Below are 21,281 nucleotides of genomic sequence, written 5' to 3'. Positions count from 1 at the left end.
ATGAATCTTACTAAGAATTTTTACATGAAAACATTTAGAATTTATCAAATCAACTCTTAATTTTCTTCTGGACTGCAAAGAAGCTGATTTGAATCTTGTTTGTAAATCTTGTTTGTTATATATTATTTTTTAAAATTTGTACCTAAATTTTAAAAACAGCTATATTGAAGTATAGTTGACCTGTAATAAACTGCACATACCAGAGTGGTCAAACTGATGAGTTTTAACATACATATACATTGTGAAACTCTCACCACAAACAAGATAACGGATGTCTTTCCTCATGTCTTCTTTGTAATCTCTCTCAGTTTCCTGACTTGTTGACAGGTTTTGGGTCATTACAAATAAAGTTGCTGTGGACATTTTTGGTGTACAAGTCTTTATATGGACATGTGATCATTTCTTTTGGGTAAATAGGAGTGCAGTGGTTGGATCATATGATAGGTGTGTATATTTAGCTTTTTAAGACATTGCCAGGTTTGTTTCAAAATGGTTGTAGCATTTTGCATTTTTACCAGCAGCCTATGAAAATGGGAATTCCTTCACATCCTCATCAACACTTGGTATAGCATTTAATTTTAGCCATTCTAATCGGTGGGTAATGGTGTTTCGTGGTGTTAAATTGACTTTCTCTAATGACTCGTGATGTTAAGATTCATGCTTTTGCATTATGGATATCCAGGGATCCCAGTATACTTTGTTGAGAAGATCTCTGTTGACTTGGTTTTACATGTACCCCTCCTCCCGTAACCCCCAACACCTACACACACCCACACATTCCTGCACCCACATTCTTATTCCTATATCGGTTCTCATTATTTGTAGTTGTTAAGTCCTATAAAGTCCCTATGAACACTGATTTAGTCAGTAACGTTATTCCTTGGGGAAATACAAGATTAGGTTCCTATGAGCCTTCAGTTACATTTTTGTCATCTGTTTTTTTGTTTATGTCATTTATATTGTAATGGTAGCCAGTTTGTAACATTTTTGTCATCAATATATAAAACCCTATTTTATGTTTGTTTCTGTTTGAAGATATCTTATTTAATGCATGTTTTTGATTCATTAACTTTGAACTCAGAGCACTACAGCTCACATCTGAGTGAAGCCTATTTAAGCCATATTTTCACTGTGAGGCACATCACAGCCGTCTTGTGCATAGGAACACCATAGAGCACTTCAGAAGTATACTTGGGGACATTTTAAACATGAAATCTGCAACAAAGCACAAAACTTGGTACTAGGTTGATGGTGGAACTACTTGTTGATAGTATGAGAACAGCAATGAGAAGGCAGTGTGTAGCCTTGTTCTAACGTAGCTGAAGATGTTGAGTGTGTTAGGCAACTCAGATTTTTTCACTAGTCTACATGATTGAAGGAGCATAAAATACAGTGATTTTGAGGTTACAAATAAAATTTCGCAAACGAATTTGCAAATAGGAAATCCATTAATAATGACAATCAACTGCATATGTGTGTATGTATAGGTCATAGGAAATCCATTAATAATGACAATCAACTGCATATGTGTGTACGTATAGGTCATAGGAAATCCATTAATAATGACAATCAACTGCATATGTGTGTACGTATAGGTCTGTTTCTGTGCGCTCTACTCAGTATCATTATGATGTTAATTCTCCCCAAATTGACCTATAGGTTTAATGCAGACCAATTCAAAATCTTAGCAGGCTTTTTTTTTTTTTTTAAGAAATTGACAAACTGATTCTAAAATTCAAATGGAAAGAGAAATGACAAGAACAGGCAAAATCATTTTGAAAAGAAAAAATGTTAGAGGACTAAGGTTGATTTCAAGACATTATCAAGCTGTACTAATCATGATTCTGGTGTTAGTATCAAGATAGACAAACAGATCAACAGAAAAGAACAGAGAACGTTACTCATTGTTTAAGTCTGCCACAAATGCGTTATTGCTTTTTCTTTTCTCAAGCAACCATGTTAGATGGTAGTGACATGGATGCTTCCCTTGTATTGATCTTTAGTTACTTCATTAGTTTTCAAAAGATGACAAAGCTCTTGGGAATCTCATGCACTGATCTCCCTGTCCCCTTAGGTATTTGCCTTTTTCGAAAAGAATTTAAATGTGTCTTGCTATCTAATTTGCTGCTTTTGTTACCTAGGCAGGTCCGATCAGAAAACAAAGAAAAGAGTGCAGTGATGTCATTTACAGTTACCGATGAACCTGTCTATATTGACTTAACATTGTCAGAAAACAAAGAAGAGGTAAATGGCTCGATTTTTGAGAATTTGTTTTTGGATTTCATAGATGTTGTTTCTACAATCAAGGTTTTGATGATTTAATGGCTTGAGAAATAGAGGGGACCTGAGGAAGTAACAACAAACTAAAAAATTTTAGACCTTTCGAAGGAACTTAAATCACTGGGGAAGGGAAAATTTTGTACAGGAAGGTAGTACAGTCAGGAATTCATTACATGAATTAAGAAAAGTTGTTGAGATGGATTTTGTTACTAGGAGTATGTATATATGAGTCTTTTATCAGATGCAGTTTTTTTGGTGCTAAAAAACTGATGTCCTCTTGTTTGATGCCTATAAAAAAAGAATTATTCACTGGGCGAGGTGGCTTATGCCTGTAATCCCAGCACTTTGGAAGGCTGAGGCAGGCGGATCACTAGGTCAGGAGTTCTGACCATCCTGGCCAACATGGTGTAACCCCATCTCTACTAAAAATCTGGAAAAATTAGCTGGGCGTGGAGGCAGGAAAATCACTTGAACCTGGGAGGCAGAGGTTGCAGTGATTCAGGACTGCGCCACTGCTCTCCAGCCTGGGCGACACAATGAGAGTCCATCTCGGTAACAAAAACAATTTTTTTCATGTAAAAATCAGGGATTCGATGATTATAGCATTAAATCTGATGTCATCGAAGTACTTCATGTTTCTCTTTGACTAAAGCTATGTACGATTTTGATTTGCACAGAATCCCACATTTTTAATGCAAGTTAAGGATATTTCACTTTTAACTCAGATTAGTTTTCAAATGCAGATTTTGCATTAACCTCTAGGATTTAGAGATGATTTAGAAGTTTTTCATCATGTTTTAATACTTTTAAAAAAGTGTTTTAGTGGAAGAAGCGTTGGTTTAAAAAGAAAGAGATTTTGGTTTACTGTTGCTTCTGGCTGGGCTTGGTGGCTAACGTGAGCCCAGGAGTTCAGGACTACCGTGCCAAGCTAATTTTTTTTTATTTTTTGTAGAGACAGGTGCCCAGCTAATTTTAAAAAGTTTTTTTTTTGTGGAGACTCCGTCTCCACAAAAAATAAAAAGAAAAATTAGCTGGGCATGGTGGCATGTACCTATGGTCCCAGCTACTTGGGAGGCTGAAGTGGGAAGATTACTTGAGCCCTGGAGATTGAAGCTGTAGTGAGCTGTGATACTGCCATTGTACTCCAGCCTGGGTGACAGTGAGACCCTGTCTCAGTAATTACGTAAATAAGTAAACAAATATAGCTTCTGTTGCTAATAAACTTGGCCTGCTAATATGAAGTAGGGGCCATTGATAGTAGATCAGTGATTCTCTATAGATTTTTGTCTTTAAGAAAACTAGTAGGAATCCTATGCTTAATTACAGTAATCTATGTTTTAATGTTATAAAGCTGTTGGGCACACTTGGGTACATTCATTGTGATCTGTGCACTCACATTCTGATGATTAGAAGTTCTGATCATAGGGAACTGATGAGAAACATTTTGGTATTTTCCCCATAAGTTTTTTTTTTTTTTTTTTTTTGAGATGGAGTCTTAATCTGTCACCCAGCTGGAGTGCAGTGGCTTGATCTTGGCTCACTGCAACCTGCACCCACTGGGTTCAAGCAGTTCTCCTGCCTCAGCCTCCATAGGAGCTGGAATTACAGGTGTGCACTGCCATGCCTGGCTAATTTTTGTATTTTTAATAGAGACAGTGTTTTGCCATGTTGGCCAGGCTGGTTTCGAACTCCTGGCCTTAAGTGATCTGCCTGCCTTGGCCTCCCAAAGTGCTGGGATTACAGGCATAAGCCACTGTGCCCAGCCCCCTATAACTATTAAATAAAGAGGTTGATTTAACTTGAAGTGACTTTCTAAAAAAAAAAAAAAAAAAAATCTTTTTTTTTCGGGAGACAGAGTCTTGCTCTCTTGCCCAGGGTGGACTGTAGTGGTGCCAGCGTGGCTCACTACAACCTCTGCTTCTCAGGTTTAAGTGATCTTTCTGCCTCAATCTCTCAAGTAGCTGGGCCTATAGGTGTATACCACCATGCCTGGCTAATTTTTGTTTTTTTTCTAGTAGAGATGGAGTTTTGCCATGTTGGCCAGGCTGATTTTGAACTCCTAACCTCAAGTGATCTGCCCACCTTGGCCTCCCAAAGAGCTGGGATTGTAGGTGTGAGCCACTGGGCCCAGTCAAACTTTTTTAACCTTTATTTGTGGGTGTGTGTGTTTTTTTTTTTTTTTTGAGACAGAGACTTGATCTTGTTGCCCTGGCTGGAGTGCAGTGGCACGATCTTGGCTCACTGCAGCCTCCGCCTCTTGGGTTTAAGTGATTCTCCTGCCTCAGTGTCCTGAATAGCTGGGATTACAGGTGCCCACTACCAAGGTCAGCTCATTTTTTGTAATTTTTAGTAAAGATGGGGTCGCACCATGTTGGCCAGGCTGGTCTTGAACTCCTGACTTCAGGTAGTCCACCTGCTTTGGCCTCCCAAAGTGCTGGGATTACAGACATGAGCTGCCGTGCCCTGCTGTGTATGTGATTTTTAGAGATAGGTTCTTAAATATAAGTAATTTATGGGAGAAAAATTGTTGCCTTGGAGTAGCAAAACTTCACTACTCTGCAGAGAATAGACTGAGTTTGTTTTTCTTTGAGATGGAGTCTCGCTCTGTTGGCCAATCTGGAGTGTGATAGTGTGATCTCAGCTCACTGCAACCTCCACCTCCCATGTTGGAGCAATTCTCCCTCAGCCTCGTAGGGAGCTGGGGCTATAGGCACGTGCCACCATGCCTGGCTAATTTTCGTGTTTTTAGTAGAGATATAGAGTTTTACCATGTTGGCCAGGCTAGTCTCAATCTCCTGACCTTAGGTGATCCACCTGCCTCAGTGTCCCAAAGTGCTGGGATTATAGACGTGAGCCACCGCGCTCAGCCAAGACTGAGTTTTTAACTTTCTCTTTTTCTGACTGAATTATGTTGCTACTTTTAGATTTAATTTTAGGTTTGATTCAGACATTATCTTGGATTATTATTGGCATTATATTTAAAATTATCAATAATAAAGGAGCAGAACTGTTTTTTTGAAATGGTATTTTATCTTTTTTTTCCCTTGTTTTATTTCGAGGCGGAGTCTTACTCTCTTGCCAGGCTGGAGTGCAGTGGTGTGATCTCGGCTTATTGCCGCCTCTGCCTCTTGGGTTCAGATGATTCTCTTGCCTCAGCCTCCGGAGTAGCCGGGACTACAGGCACGCGTCACCACACTGAGCTAAGTTTTGTATTTTTAGTAGAGACGGGGTTGCACCATGTTGGCCAGGATGGTCTCAATCTCTGCTTTGTGATGTACCTGCCTCGACCTCCTAAGGTGCTGGGATTACCGATATGAGCCACCATGCCCTGGGGCCTTTTACATGATTTTTTAAGACATTAAACTAGGAATGATGGATCAGGAAGCCAGTTCTAATTCTGACACTTCATATAAGATTGTAGTTAGCAGCAATACGTTAGAATTAAACAAAACCTTGATTATGGTATTGCAGAGCCATCTGCTTATTTTGTCTTCAAAGGTTACCAACCTCTCTGGACAGTTAGAGGTTAGATTTGGATGCCTGTCAATTGGAGTCGCATAAGGGGGAACTAGAAAATTGGATGGCATGGAAATGGTCTCTCCCGATAACTTTTTCTTTTTTGAAATGGGGTTTCACCCCGTTGCCCAGACCGGAGTGCAGTGGTGCCATCAAGGCTCACCGTAGCCTTGACCTCCTGGGCTTAAGCAATCCCACCCCAGTCTTGTGAGTAGCTGGGACTACAGGCATGTGCCCACCGTACTGCACTAATTTTTTTTGTATTTTTTGTACAAACGGGGTTTCGCTCTATTTCCCAGTTTGGTCTTGAACTCCTGGGCTCTAGCTGTCTTCCCGCTCCAGCCTCCCAAAGTGCTGGGATTACAGGCCTGAGCCACTCTGTCTGGCCCTCCCCTGACAACTGTCATACAGCACTAAACCTGAGAAAGAATTTAGTAAAACTCCCCTTTCTGAGATTTCTTATTTTTAAATATACCAGTAAAGAATTTTCAACATTGTCAAAGTTGTTTTCACAATGAATATTAGTCTCTTTTTTCTGGTTTTTAATTGATATATTACAGTTGTGCAAAGTTAGTCTTAAAACATTTTATATATTTCATTTTCTTTCAGTGTATTGGCTACTCCCCGAATTCTCTCATTACCTTTATAACTAGAGTTATAGCAGTATTTTGGAAGTGCTTTCATTTAAACTTACCTTAAGAAAGTTTCAGAACTTTTAAACATGAGCTTTAGAGAGGCCGACAGCAAGAGTATGGTAGGTAGGAGCATGCAGAGCGCCTAAACCACTCACACTGACAGTGGATGGAGGGAGAGGTGATCAGGGCTTTACCACACCCCTTCCTAGGTGGATGGGGACATTTCCAGACAGCCTAGGCCACTTACATTGACAGGGATGGAGGAAGAGAGGTGATGAGGGCTTATAACACCCCTCCCTAGCCATACATGCAAAATGGCTTTTTCTGTATTCCCGGCATGAGGGGCATGTCAGCCCCATGTTGCCAGCCTTTGCTCATCTAACTTCGAGGGTTCATTCTCCTTGACTGTTGTCTTCTTGGCGTAAACATTTATCTGGAATGTTGATAACCCTACTACTAATGGTTATTTTGACAGAGGTAGTTATTTTTAAATGGATTCTTGCTATTGTTTTTTTCTCTTCTGATTATGTAAAGGGGTGGGAAGGACAGCTGAGTTTTCCTTAGTTTGGGGACTGGAGTATGTTTTTCTTTATAATACGTTGGTTACATTTTTGTTTTAGCCTGTCAAGTTGGCTGTTGTTTGCAGAGATGGTCAAGTCCATCTTTTTGAACACATATTAAATGGGTAAGTAAGACATTTTCTGAGTATGAAATTTCTTTCCCTGACTTGTTACTTGGTCGTTTTCCCAGCTGGTTATTCTTTGCATCATATTACTCTTCAGTTAGACTGTTTTGATAGTATTTTTCTTTATCCACATGACTACATACATTCCCAGTTTAAGCTGGGCAGATTTATTTATATATTTGTGATTAGGAGAGTGGCTTTTTATGATATATTCTTAGTAAATCTTGGTAGTTTTTTTTTGAGATGGAGTCTCACTCTGTCATCCAGGCTGGAATGCAGTGGTGTGATCTCAGCTCACTGCAACCTCCACCTCCCGGGTTCAAGCGAGTCTTCTGTCTCAGCCTCCCAAGTAGCTGGGACTGCAGACGTGCACCATCATGCCCAGCTGATTTTTTTTTTTTTTGTATTATTAGTAGAGATGCGGTGTCACCTTATTGGCCAGTCTGGTCTCGAACTCCTGACCTCGTGATCTGCCCACCTCAGCCTCCCAAAGTGCTGGGATTACAGGTGTGAGCCACCAGGCCTGGCAGTGTTGGTAGTTCTAATGATAAATTTCAGAAGAAAGTGGCTCATTTAGAGAGATTCACTTGTGAACTTGGATGATGTTTTATTTGTCTTTGAGAGTACTGTACTTCCCCTTGCCAGTGCTGTTGTGTTCTTAGACAGAGGGGTGTATCATTGTTAGGTTGTGTAGCGGTCGTAGATCAGGAGTCGGCAAACTGGCCTGCAGGCTGCATTCAGTGGAGACCATATGTGGTCTGAAGAACATGAAGTATGTATGATTTTGCCCTCTTCAGAAAATTTGCCAAACCTTGTCGTATACTGAAAACATGGTTTGAGATTCATTATGCACACAATTTTGTTAAGCTTTAAAATGGTTTTAACCATTTGTTGTCAGTTGGTATCCTTCTTTTAAAATACCATTATAGGAATTTATTTAATTATAGACAGATTATATAAAAAGTCTTCTCATTTTAAAACATCCAGGGTGCCCAGACACTTGGTTTTAAAACCTGAGTCTCCCTCCATTGAGTTCTGCTCCTGTAGATAACTGTTTACATTTTAGTGTGTAACTCTTGAAGCTTTTATTTATAGAATGATGTATGTACCTGGAGTACAATTGAGACTCAGAAGAAGTGGGGCCCAAAGGTAGTGGACCACAGCGAGGACTTGGGCGTCTCTCCCTGGGCAGTGGCAAGCCATTGAAGGATTTCAAGTGGAGGATTTGATGAGCTTTGACCTGAGTTTTAAGACAGTCATTTCATTGAGAGTAGACTGTGTAGTGGGGGAAAGGCTAAAGCAGAAACTCCAAAACTTGGGTCTAGAGATAATTGTGGAGTCGGGATGATAGGAGGAGTAAGTTGGAAAGATAGGGATTATGAGATGCTTATACCTGGGATATTGTGTATTTTGGAGAAGAAGGGTTAATAAGATGTGTAGGGTGTGAGGAGTTTGTGGCTGAAATACAGTGAGGGACATGTTTGTTTGCGAAAGTTGACAGATGAGAGTATCAGAAGTGTCCTTCAACCCATCAGCCTGGACACTGAGTGTGGAAACCACTGAGAAAGGAATTCATTTGGAGTAATGTTGGAAGGAATAACCTCAAGCCACTGAAATCTTTAAGAAATGTGGGGAAAAAGGCGGCAGGAGGGAGGGGTAGCTGGGATCTGGTGTCAACAATTTCAAAGATTTTAGGGACAAAAGAGGGAGAGATTTTTGACTTGAAGTGTCAGTGAAGAACAAGGAACTCATTTAAATCATGTCCAAGACCCCTGACATAAAGAGTGTGGGAGAGAAAAGAGGTACAAGTTGGGAGTGCTGCCGGACCAAACCAGGGTAGAGGAAGAATGTGAAGAAAGCCCCTAGAGAAGCCATTGAGGACATAATTTTGCTGCTGGAACTACAGTCCAGAGGCTTGCTGCGGCTCCTGGGGGTTGGGAGCAATTGGAGACGGGACTGTCTGGAACAGGGCTGGACAGAACAACACAGGACCTGAAGTACAGGGTGGCGACAGAACATTTGACAGCTTGGGGCTTCTTCGTGGGGCCTGAAACAAATGGGACAGAGGGGCAAGTAGGTCTCAAGGCTGATTTTGGTGTGAGGAAGGTAAGGTCTTGAAAGGGAGTACTTATGCTCCAGAGACCCAGGTGACTCCCGATGGCAGTGTAGAGGCTACAGGAGGGTCACATTTCGTGACTTGATGTCAGTTCCAGAGAGTTAGTGTGAAACATTTTTTCAAATTCTCTAATCTCATTTTCCTCCCTCCATTTCCAGATACTGCAAAAAGCCTTTGACTTCAAACTGCACAATTCAGATAGCAACACCTGGGAAAGGCAAGAAATCAACACCAAAACCCATCCCTATTCTAGCTGCTGGTTTTTGCTCAGACAAAATGTCATTGTTGCTTGTATATGGCAGTTGGTTTCAGCCTACTATTGAACGAGTGGTACGTAGCTGCTACTCTGGAGTAAAGCAATATAGCATTCCTATGTCCACGGAAGAGAGTGATTGGTCTTTAAGATAAATAATGTATTCTTTTTAAATTGAAGGATTTTTCATGGAGTGCTTTAATTTGTGAGAGCTCTATATCCAACGTATTTTAACACCTGGTTAGTATAAAGCGTTGTTTGAGTTATTTATCTCAGCCCTCTTCCTTGGTACTGTTTTTTTAAAATCTGGTGTGTATTTCACATTTGCAGCAAATCTCAGTTTGGACTAGCCATGTTAGAGGTGCTCAGTAGGCACATGAGCACTTGAAATGTGCTCTGAGTAAGTTCCTAGTGTCTTACTAATTGGTCAGTACAGGTATGACTTACGTTGAATTTTGCTTAGTTACACAAAATGTAAATCTTAATAAAAGGGTCTCTTAGTATTAGCACTAATTGGATTTTCTAAGTGGAAATGGGCAGTGCAGTGATTTAACAGTGTTCACTACAGATGTTTCTGTGAAGACTTGGGAGTTATTGCAAGGACGTACAATAAATAGGTTATTTCTTAAGCTTGCATTAAAATACTTTTATTTAGTATGGTCCTCAGCAAGACTAGGAGTGGAATACTACATGCCTACACAAGCACACATGCATATGGTTTAATAAAAACAAAAAAAAAGAAAAGTGTTGTAAACATGCCTCATTGCCGTATGTGAATTCTCCCTCTCTGGTTGCAGCCATTGTGGACTGTTTGTTTTGCATCTTTCCCAATATTGATTAATTAAATGGGCATATAGAATTATGTATCACTTTAAACCTTTATCGGTACATATGTATTTGCTGTATCTGACTCCCCCATCCCGTTTAATATCACGTCAGGACGTACAGATGCATTTTGTGAATCAGCAGTGCGATCTTTGACTTGCTTATGGAAAGGACCATGGGAGAGTTAAGGGTAGAATCATTTAGCACAAACTATTTCTTAAAAGGATGATGAACTGATATGATTTCTTTAAAACCTGTTACATTTAAAAAGTCTGTTGACCTTTAAAAACAATAAATGTGAAAAACTCAAGCAGTTCATAACTGAGGAAAGTAAACCTTGGTACCCGGTCTTCAGAGTTACCATTTTTCTTAACTGCCATCAGTCTGAGTGGTGCTCATGGTTAACAGTTGAGTGTGGAAAGCTTCCTTACTTTTTAATATTTTACAAAAATAAGTAGCCATTTAGTTTTCATTTTGTTCTTATTCTCAGTTGCTTTGTTTGACACTTTTTTTCCTTTCATCTCCTCCTTAAAAAAAATATATTCTCAGGCTTTAAACTCCAGAGAACCTCATATGTGTTTAGTAAGAGATATTTCAAACTGCTGGGCCCCCAAAGTGGAAACAGCTATAACAAAGGTGAGCACATTAAAAATTAGAAGTTTTAAGAAAAAGAATATTTCTTTGGGTGAATTTGGGTGGATTGAATTGTTATATGGTATTATGATTAAACTAAGTTTATTCTTTAATATCTTTATTCTCTTGTCTTATAAATTTTGTGGGATTATGGTTTTAGATGTCAAGATTGTACTCCTGGTTTGTTAAGTGAATAGAAGATTAGCAGTTGAAGATATTGGATGTGGTTCTTCCCTGCCCACCATGCATCATCATCTGGGCCAGGAAGAATGTAGAAATAAATATCAGTATCAGATTTATCAATTGGCGGTTTTTATCAGTCTCAATACTTAAAAGAGCATCACTTTGCTGAGAGGAATGCTGTATTTCGGGGTGTGATAAAACCATTCTGGGGCTAGAATTTAATACCACAAGCATAGGAGGACCATCATGGTGCTCTGTTTTGCACATCACTTGGTATCTGCATGTAGATACCGTGTTCCGTGTTCAGTGAGACAGGGAAAGCCAAGAGGTGCTGTGATGACATCCATATGGTTTCGCTGCTATCTGAGTTTCAGAGATGACACCTTGCTCTTGGCTGTCTGAGCATTTCTGGCAAAGCTTGAATTCTAGAGGTGGTTATAAAATGTGTAGCTTTAAAATTTTTAAAAACCATTGTGTCCTTATGTAATCTGTAGATTTTCCTTCTTCGTTTTTTTAAGCCAGTCAAATTTAGTAGTGTGGACTTGTATGCCAACGTTAGTGACACTAAATAGTAGTAAGTTTTGATAACCCACTGCCGTCAGACCAGTTGGGTTTTACTCTTACGTACTATTGTATGCTTTATTTTATTTATTTATTTTTTTAAAGATGAGGTTTCACCATGTTGGTCAGGCTGTTCTTGAACTCCCGACCTCAGGTGATCTGCCTGCCTTGGCCTCCAAAGTGCTTAGATTACAGGCGTGAGCCACCACGCCCAGCCGTATTGTAAACTTTAAATTCAGTCTTCCAGATTGTCACTTAAAAAAAATTTGTCAGCATTCAATTAACAATATATCTTTAATTCATATCATATTAAATTAGTTAAATTGCATTTTTCCAATATAAGAGCCCTTTAAAAGCTGTTTTGTCATTGAGGATACATAAAGACTAAGTTATGATTTCCTTTTTCATGCTCTGGCTGTACCTGTTGAACAGGTGAGGACACCAGTGATAAATTCTGAAGCAAAAGTTCTGGTGCCTGGGATTCCTGGTCATCATGCAGCTATCAAGCCTGCTCCTCCACAAACCGAGCAAGTAGAGAGCAAGAGGAAATCAGGGGGAAATGAGGTAATGCAACCACTCTGACTATGTTTTTGAGTTTGTGATTTAAAATTACTGGGAGATTCATTCTATTAGGTGTCTTGGATAGAGCCAAAGTTAAAGCTTTAGAAATTTACGGAGATTTCTGCTGTTATGCTCTCTTTTATCTTCACCATCATAGGTTTCAGAATTCTAGATTGTCCCCTTTGGGCTCTGTTTAACGGAGAAGAACCTTTAGTAACTAAAGAGGGTGATGTTTTGGCCATTAGTTAGTAGTCAGTTGGGCAACATAAAATTCAGTAAGTAAAGCCAGGACTTGCTGTGATGACTATCATTGGGTTTCGCATGTTGCTGAGTTCCAGTGATGCCTCTTTGCTCTTGGCTGTCTGAGCAATCCTGGCTAGCTTAGTGCCAGTTGGTATCTAAAAGTGATAGTCATTATAACTGCATAAGTGTTTATGATCTTCATTTATTTCTCAAACTTCAATCCTTTGTGGTTACTGTACATATCTGTGCAGAGTATTTTTTTCCCCCTCTGTTCACATTCTTCCCTCTTATATAAGGAATCTGGAATTTTAACTGTATTATTCTCACAGAAATACTATTCTTTAGCTGATTTTACTTTATTTTTTTATTCTCTGTCCACTTTTGAAGGATAATTTAGCTTATTTTAAAGGTGTTTATTGGGCGGTGGGGTGGGGGTAACATAGCTTCGTAAAACGTGGTCATACATGTTCGTAAAAATTACTCCTCAGCTGACTTTAAATCAAGTACCAACTTCCTTTGGCTTGGCCTAGATTCAACTTTATAATTTCTCCATGTCCTTTTTAATATGTTTTGTGTTGGGATAAACCAAGCACATCTATCTGTTTGCTTTGTTAGTCATAGAACAAATTTCTTTTTCAATTAGTTTCCAAGGGGCTGACAGAACATGTTAGAGTTGCTTTAATCAGGGATCAGTTCTGTACAATTGAGGGTGGGTTTTTTTTATTATTGTTGTTGTTGTTTTTTTTTTTGGGAGATGGAGTTTCGCTCGTTACCCAGGCTGGAGTGCAATGGCGCAATCTCGGCTCAACGCAACCTCCGCCTCCTGGGTTCAGGCAATTCTCCTGCTTTAGCCTCCCTAGTAGCTGGGATTACAGGCACGTGCCACCATGCCCAGCTAATGTTTTGTATTTTTAGTAGAGACGGGGTTTCACCATGTTGACCAGGATGGTCTCGATCTCTTGACCTCGTGATCCACCCGCCTCGGCCTCCCAAAGTGCTGGGATTACAGGCGTGAGCCACTGCGCCTGGCCTTGTTGTTGTTTTTATTTCATTTTGGAGAAGGGTCTAATTCTGTCACCCAGACTGGGGTGCAGTCATTTGCTCTTGGCTCACTATAACCTCTGCCTCTTGGGCCCAAGTGATCCTCCCACCTCAGCCTATCGAGAAACTGGGGCCACAGATGCATGCCACTGCCCGGCTCGTTTTTTTGTAGAGACAGGGTTTTGCCATGTTGTGCAGGCTGTTTATCAAACCTTGGGGCTCAAGTGATTTGCCTGCCCCAGCCTTGCATAGTGCTGAGATTACAAGAGAGAGCCACCACACACACACCATAATTGAGTTTTTGTATAGCATATCGCATCATGTTTATTTACACGTAAATTTGAAGGATTTATCAAGGACACTTAGTTGTAGTGTAGCATATTCTAGCTAATACATCATCATCTGGAGCTCACTAACAAAAATAGGAAGACATTTTACAAATTGTTTTGGGACCATAACAGTCTATACCCTTTAATAATAATATCTTGTTTCCTCCTGCAGATCTGCAGGTGATATTAAGGGATAGTTATAGTGGGGCAAGCTTTTCTGAGAATAGGTCTTTTCTTGTGTTTTAGTATCAGACACCAGGTCCTTGCCTTTTCTGAATCTTAATATACAAGACTTTTTATGCATTAACATTTTCAAACCATGTGCTTCTTGGGCCCAGTTGCTTTTTTTCACTAGAATCTGGAAGCTTGGATTGCAGATGTCTCACCTGTCTCCAACATTGGCGTTATGGTAATGAGGTTCTCTTGGAATGCGAATGAGCGTGTTAGTATTTTCCAGGGTTGAGGTGTAATCCTGTTTTTTTTTTCGTTTGTCTCCAAACTGCTCTAACTCTTGTCTGGTAACACATTAACAAATTCTTTCTGTTACGTAGGTTAGCATTGAAGAACGCCTGGGAGCAATGGATATAGACACACACAAAAAAGGAAAGGATGACCTCCAGACGAATAGCTTTCCAGTTCTTCTTACCCAGGGCTTAGAAAGTAACGATTTTGAAATGCTAAATGTAAGTATTATAGCAATTTTTAACTAAATTAATATGATTAATATTTCTTAGAAAATGATTGACATAGCATGTTCACAACTGTAGAGCCATCATGCTGCAGAGCCATTTGGAATTTATTGTGAGTTTAGTAAAACGTGTATCACTTGGTGGCATTATACAGGCAGTCACCAATCTACAAAGGGATTGCATTGAATTATTTTGAACCTGGAATGCATTTTCTCATAGAAATACTGTTCTGAATTGTTAGGTTCTTAGGCTTTAGTTCACAAAAGCCTTTATAAATATAGTGTAGCTGAATGATAATACTCAGCATTCTAGATCACAATTTATATTTTTTTCTGTAGGAAAATGCGTTCCTGAGTTTTTACTCTGGATTCCAGAAACTTATTTCCCCCTGGCCGTGAGAGGGGGCAGTGAGGTGGAACCTTGGCAATGGGTAGGAGGCTTGGGGGAAAATTAAGAGGGTTGGGGGTGTTGTAAAATATCTAGAGGTAAAAATACTAGAAACTTTGTATAAAGGGAGGCATTTATGATTTCTGTGTAAGTTGGTGACTGCTTGTATAAAATTACTCATTGATTCTCTTAAATTCTACAGTTTGACAGCATTCTGTCTAGAAAATTTAAGGGAAAAACAGTTGGATTCAAGCACTGCCTGATGAGATTAAAGCAGTTCACATTTGCATTTCTTCTTAATGACTTACAGCAGTTATGATTTCATTGAGTGTCAATGTGACTTTAATCCATAACCCATGAATAGTGTCTCTGATTTTATTTGATCCATGTTTTTTTTGATACATTGATCCTAAAATTCCTTTTTTTTGAGACGGAGTTTCGCTCTTGTTACCCAGGCTGGAGTGCAATGGTGTGATCTCCGCTCACCGCAACTTCCATCTCCTGGGTTCAGGCAATTCTCCTGCCTCAGCCTTCTGAGTAGCTGGGATTACAGGCACGCGCCATCATGTCCAGCTAATTTTTTGTATTTTGAGTAGAGATGGGGTTTCACCATGTTGACCAGGATGGTCTCGATTTCTTGACCTCATGATCTGCCTGCCTCAGCCTCCCAAAGTGCTGGGATTACAGGTGTGAGTTACCACGCCCGGCCTCTTTTCTTATTAAGACACATTTCAAAACATTGAGAATAATACAGTGGACCATCAAGAACTCATTACCTAGTTTCAAAAATTATCAATACTAGCCAGTCAACTCTTGGTTTGTTGATAGTCACACTTGTCTCCCCACGTTATGGTGAAGCAAATCTCAAATGATCACCTATCATTTTATCCATAAATATGCCCCCATTCAACTTGAAACATCCTTTTAAAAAATAACCGTAATCCATTGTTGTACCTAAAAGAAGTAATTTTTAAAAAATTGTCAAATATCATTAGTGTCTGTATTTCTCTGATTGTCTCATACTTTTGTTTTTATTTTTGCTTTCTTTAAAACAAGATTCCAACAGAGTCTCTACACTGTGTTTAGTTGGTGTGCCCTTTCTGCCTTTTGCAGTTTAGTTTTTTGGAGAAGTTAGGTTATTTGCCCAGTAGAGAATTCCATGTTCAGGATTTTGTATACTGCATCACTGTGGTATCATTAAACACATTGCTTTGTCCATCTTGTTCTCTATATAGGTGAGATCTGGAAGCTTGAAGATCTGTCTCTAGATCCGGTTAGATCTATAAGCTAGAAGAGATTCAGTTTAAAATCTTTTGGCAAGAACATTTCAGAGATGTTAATGTGTAATTTTCATTAGGTGCCAGAGGTTGTTGAAAGGAAAAATAAAACGCTGTTTATGAAAACACTTTTTAAATTAGGTAGAAATAATAGAGAAGTGGTTGAATGATGAAAAATTGTGTGCTTGAAAAGTTAGTAAAGAGCATATAGACATGTGCCCCGCCCCCCACTTTTTTCCTTTTAAAATGAGACAGGGTCTTTGCCACCTAGGCTGGAAGGGCAGTGGTGCAATTGTAGCTCACTACATGAACTCCTGGGCTCAAGTGATCCTCCCACCTCAGCCTTGTGAGTAGCTGGGACTGCAGGCAAGCATCACCACAGCCAGCTAATTTTTTTTTTGAGGCGGAGTTTTGCTCTTGTTACCCAAGCTGGAGTGCAATGGCGCGATCTCTGCTCACCTCAGCCTCTGCCTCCTGGGTTCAGGCAATTCTCCTGCCTCAGCCTCCCGAGTAGCTGGGATTACAGGCATGCGCCACCATGCCCAGCTAATTTTTTGTATTTTTAGTAGAGACGGGTTTCACCATGTTAACCAGAATGGTCTCGATCTGTTGACCTCGTGATCCACCCGCCTCGGCCTCCCAAAGTGCTGGGATTATAGGCTTGAGCCACCGCACCTGGCCCCAGCCAGCTAATTTTTAAAAATTTTTTGGTAGAGACAGGGTCTGCTGTGTTGCTCAGGTTGGTTTCAAAGTCTTGTTCTCAAGTAATCCTGCTTCAACCTCACAAAGCGCTGGCATAAAATAACCCTTTAAAAAAACATTTTACTGTTTGTATGTATGTATGTAAGTAAATCTATGTATTCGAGATGGAGTTTTGCCCTTGTTGCCCAAGCTGGAGTGCAGCGACACGATCTCAGCTCACTGCAACCTCTGCCTCCCAGGTTCAAGCAATTCTCTGCCTCAGCCTCCTAAATAGCTGAGATTCTGGGTGTGTGCCACCACACCTGACTATTTATTTTTTTTGTTTTGGAGACAGAGTCTCACTCTGTTGCCCAGGCTGGAGTGCAATATCACACCCTCGGCTGACTGCAACCTCTGCCTCCCAGGTTCAAGTCATTCTCCTGCCTCAGCCTCCTGAGTAGCTGTGATTACAGGCACGCGCTACCATGCCCAGCTAATTTTGTATTTTTAGTAGAGATGGGGCTTTGGCGTGTTTGCCAGCATGACCTCCAACTCCTGATCTCAGGTGATCGGTCTACCTCAGCCTCCAGAGTGCTAGGATTACAGGCGTGAGTCACACCGCTCCCAGCCAAGTGAACCCTTTTTTAAAAAAGAAAAGAATTGATGTTCCCATAGTGTATTACCTAGGAGATTATGCATTTACACATTCTGTGGTCTAAAAAGAAAGAGGAACTTTTTTCCTTTTAAAAAAGTTTCCCCCTTTTCCAAAGCTGCCTTATGAGGATACATAGTTAGCAGGATATTAAAAATAGGAACAAAAAAAGAAGGGGAACAATGAGAGGGATACGACAGAAGAGCTTCTAAGATGTTAATACTGTCTGTCATAGAAAACCTGATAGTAAAATGAATGGCATTTGGAAGGTGGAATTGTAACTCAATGAATTACCCTGTAGGTTATGCCAAAAGAGAAGCGTAGTTATTTACGTAATTGTTGGCACCCATAGGAGATATTTTTAAATATTTTTTAATATTTAGAAAAGTATTTAAGTTAAACATTTTTTAAAAGTTCCATTAATAGTAGTACCAAAAAATACCTAGTAGTACCAAAAATAACTATATCTAAAACAGGTAACTGTCTCTACACTGCAAATTATAACAGAGAAGTTAACAAACACCGAAGTAAATAAAGATCTGGGCCCTGTTCATGGGTTAGAATATTCAGTATTTTGAGAGTTGGAAGTTCTCCCCAAATGATTCTACATATTTAATCCATTCTCAGTTAAAATTCCAGCAGTCTCTGTCAGCCACCTTCATAGAAATTGACAAACTGGTCCTAAAAGTTATCGGGAAATGCACATGACATGAAAAAACCAAAGAAATTGTAAAATAAAGAGCAACTTGGAGGAATCACCCAGTTGATTTCAAAATAAAGCTATAGTAGTCAAGATAGTTTGTCATTGGTGAAAAAATAAATACAGATTTAGGGGCCAAAACAGAGTCCAGAAATAGACCACATACAATTGGAAAAACATGGATCTCATTTTATCTCACCTTACACAAAAATCAATGTAAAACATTGATTTTGTAGACTTGAGTGTAAAACCTAAAACTACAAGACTTCTAGGAAAAAAGAGGAGATCTTTGTGAACAAGACAAGGGGGGAAAGATTTCTTAGGTACATCACAAAATGCATGAAATGTTAGAGAAAAAAAATAGTTATTTGAACCTCATCAAAATTATTAGAATGTTCTTGGAAAAACAGTGTTAGGAGTATTGAAAAACAAGCTTCGAGCTGGGAACAAAATATTAGCAACTCATGATAAACCGAGGATTTGTATCTGGACTCAGAAGCAATTGGTAAAGTTTTGAACACACTTCACGGGATAATTCAAATGGCCGGTAAGCACCTGTAAAGGTATTATGCATTATTAGTTATCATAGAAAGGCAAATTAGAACCACAGTGAGATGAAGCTTACATACCCCTTGTAGGTTGATAAAAATGCAAAAGACAATGATACCATCTTTTGGTGAGGATGTAGAGCAGCTGAAATTCTGTGTTGCTGGTAGGAATGTAAAAGGTATAACTACTTTGGAAAACAGTTCGTTTATTAAAAATTGAGGATAAATCTACCATATGATGCAGCCATTCTGCTGCTAGATATTTGCCAAGAGAATACCACACATCTGTTCATTCAAAGACTTGTTCATGAGTGTTCTTTGTATTGGTCCTAAACTGGAAAGAACGATGTCCCTTAACATGTAAATGGAGAAAAAAATGGTTTATCTAACAATATGAGGAATGTGTTACTGATAGACCAGTAGTATGCTTGAATCTCAAACGAAGGCTGTGAGAAAGAAGCCCAGCAAAAAATAATATAAATTCTTATTTATATAAAAATTTTAGAAAAGCAGTCCAATATATAGTTTGGTAGCTGCCCGGGAATGGGAATGGAGGGAGGGATACATTATAAAGGGACCCAAGGAGACCCTATTTTGATCATAGTGTTTGTTTCCTGGGTAAAGAGTATGTCACACTGATCAAGCAGTACACTTTAAATGCATGCTGTTTATTGTGCTTCATTTGTACTGCAGTCAAATTGTAAAAGAAAAATCTTGCCTTCAACACTACCTTCTTTGTAGTTATAACTATGGCTTATAGGGTTGTTTTTTTTACATACATCCTTACAGAAGTTAATGAGCCTGACGCCTCTGTTTATTATCATTTAACTTAGTTTGGAATAATGTTTTTTTTTTTTTTTTGAGTTGGAGTTTCACTATTGTTACCCAGGCTGGAGTGCAGTGGTGTGATCTTGGCTCACCGCAACCTCCTGCCTCAGCCTCCTGAGTAGCTGGGATTACAGGCACGTGCCACCGTGCCCAGCTGATTTTTTGTATTTTTAGTAGAGACGGGGTTTCACCATGTTGACCAGGATGGTCTCGATCTCTTGACCTTGTGATCCACCCACCTCGGTCTCCCAAAGTGCTGGGATTACAGGCCTGAGCTACCGCGCCCGGCCCAGAATAATGTATTTTTATTTGCTTATTTTAAATTAGAAAATTATTGCTCTAGAGCCTTTGTCTTTGGTGGGCATGGAAGTGTCCAATAGCTTGTTAAAAATTCTTCTGCCCTACAGTTTGGAATAACTTCTGAATAACTAGGCCATACTTTTTTGTCTGCAACCGTTCTGGTTTATACCTCTCATCTTGGTGTAATTAATAGTGACTCCTTCCATTCACAGAACAACAAATTATATGATCATTGTCTATTTAGAGCACTAGTGGATTTCACAAACCTCCTATCTTTTAGTCTTCTATTATGTTTCAGTCCTTTAGTTTCTTAAATAAGTTTTTGGTGTATGTAATGGAGAGCAAGTTCAGGGTTGTTCAGGGTTGTATTCATTGACCTGATGCGCTGCCACTCGATTTGGCCATTTAAGACAGTGAAGCCTGGTGGTTTGGGTGAACATCTTGTGAAAATTGGAGACTCTTAAGTACAAAAGCATATTGTATAACAAAAGATAAATTGTAGACTAGTTCATGCAGAATGTTTCCTATGGCCTCTAGATCATTGGAACTTTGTGCTGTTATTTATAATGAAGAGATGAGTTGAGTAGTATTTAGTATCATCAAGCACGTCTTGGATTATGGTTAAAGTTAATAGCAGCATAGTTTGTTTTGAATCTTGTATTCTGGCTATTTGAAAATGGAAGTTTAGGTTAAGATTATTAAATCAGTATTGTCTATCCCTCAGTTCTTCAGTAATGATATATAAAATGTTTTATTTCTTTTGCATAAGAAACAAATTATATATGTCGGTAATAGTTTTTAAATAGAACTTGATTTATTTAGAAGGGCTTAAGTGTAAAAAGGTAGCTTCACAAGCAAATTCAATCCACAGGGAATTCTGAAAAAATATTTTGGGAACTGGCAAAATAGGTTGGAAATCAGGCATAGTGGCTCATGCCTGTGATCCTTACATTTTGGGAGGCTGAGGAGGAACCTTTGCTTGAGCTCAGGAGTTTGAGATCAGCCTGGGCAACATAGTGAGACCCCATGCCTACAACATAAAAATTAAAAAACTAGCCAGGCATAGTGGTTTGCCCAGCTACTCAGTGGAGTAGTCCCAGTTACTCAGGATGCCCAGGCAGGAGGATCACCTGAGCCCAGGAAGTCGAAGCTGCAGTGAGCCGTGATCATGTCACTGCACTCCAGCCTGGGCAGTACAATGAGGCCCCTGTTTCAAATAAATAAGTTAGTAGGTTGGAAATTGACTTTCCCTGTTTTTCCCTTTTGGTGTCACTGCTCTTTCTATTCTGAGCTTGATATTTATAGCAACAACCATCATCAAAAAATACAACACCATTAGAAAAACTCTGGAACTAAAC

At 39.5% G+C, this 21,281-nt stretch overlaps 1 protein-coding gene and 2 non-coding genes across 5 annotated transcripts in view; all 3 read left to right on the top strand.

Annotated features, from left to right (window-relative positions):
• Window positions 1-21,281, top strand: part of WDR43 (WD repeat domain 43) — a 61,652-nt gene that overhangs the window by 21,603 nt on the left and 18,768 nt on the right. For all 3 annotated transcript variants that reach the window (XM_002757924.7, XM_054245091.2, XM_035272930.3), the window contains 6 exons: window positions 2,142-2,244; window positions 7,052-7,116; window positions 9,391-9,562; window positions 10,860-10,946; window positions 12,120-12,251; window positions 14,413-14,544. In XM_002757924.7, the coding sequence (XP_002757970.2) occupies window positions 2,142-2,244; window positions 7,052-7,116; window positions 9,391-9,562; window positions 10,860-10,946; window positions 12,120-12,251; window positions 14,413-14,544 (691 nt within the window). The remainder of the gene's footprint in view (window positions 1-2,141; window positions 2,245-7,051; window positions 7,117-9,390; window positions 9,563-10,859; window positions 10,947-12,119; window positions 12,252-14,412; window positions 14,545-21,281) is intronic.
• On the top strand, window positions 11,455-11,532 carry LOC118147600 (small nucleolar RNA SNORD53/SNORD92). Its single transcript, XR_004734042.1, has one exon. It is a non-coding gene; the product is annotated as a small nucleolar RNA SNORD53/SNORD92 (small nucleolar RNA).
• LOC118147601 (small nucleolar RNA SNORD53/SNORD92) lies at window positions 12,541-12,618 on the top strand. The gene has a single exon (XR_004734043.1). It is a non-coding gene; the product is annotated as a small nucleolar RNA SNORD53/SNORD92 (small nucleolar RNA).

The sequence above is a fragment of the Callithrix jacchus genome, chromosome 14 (assembly GCF_049354715.1).
Source record: "Callithrix jacchus isolate 240 chromosome 14, calJac240_pri, whole genome shotgun sequence".
Taxonomy (NCBI): domain Eukaryota; kingdom Metazoa; phylum Chordata; class Mammalia; order Primates; family Cebidae; genus Callithrix; species Callithrix jacchus.
Note: the sequence above shows the minus strand (reverse complement) of the source record. Positions and strands in the feature narration are given on the sequence as shown.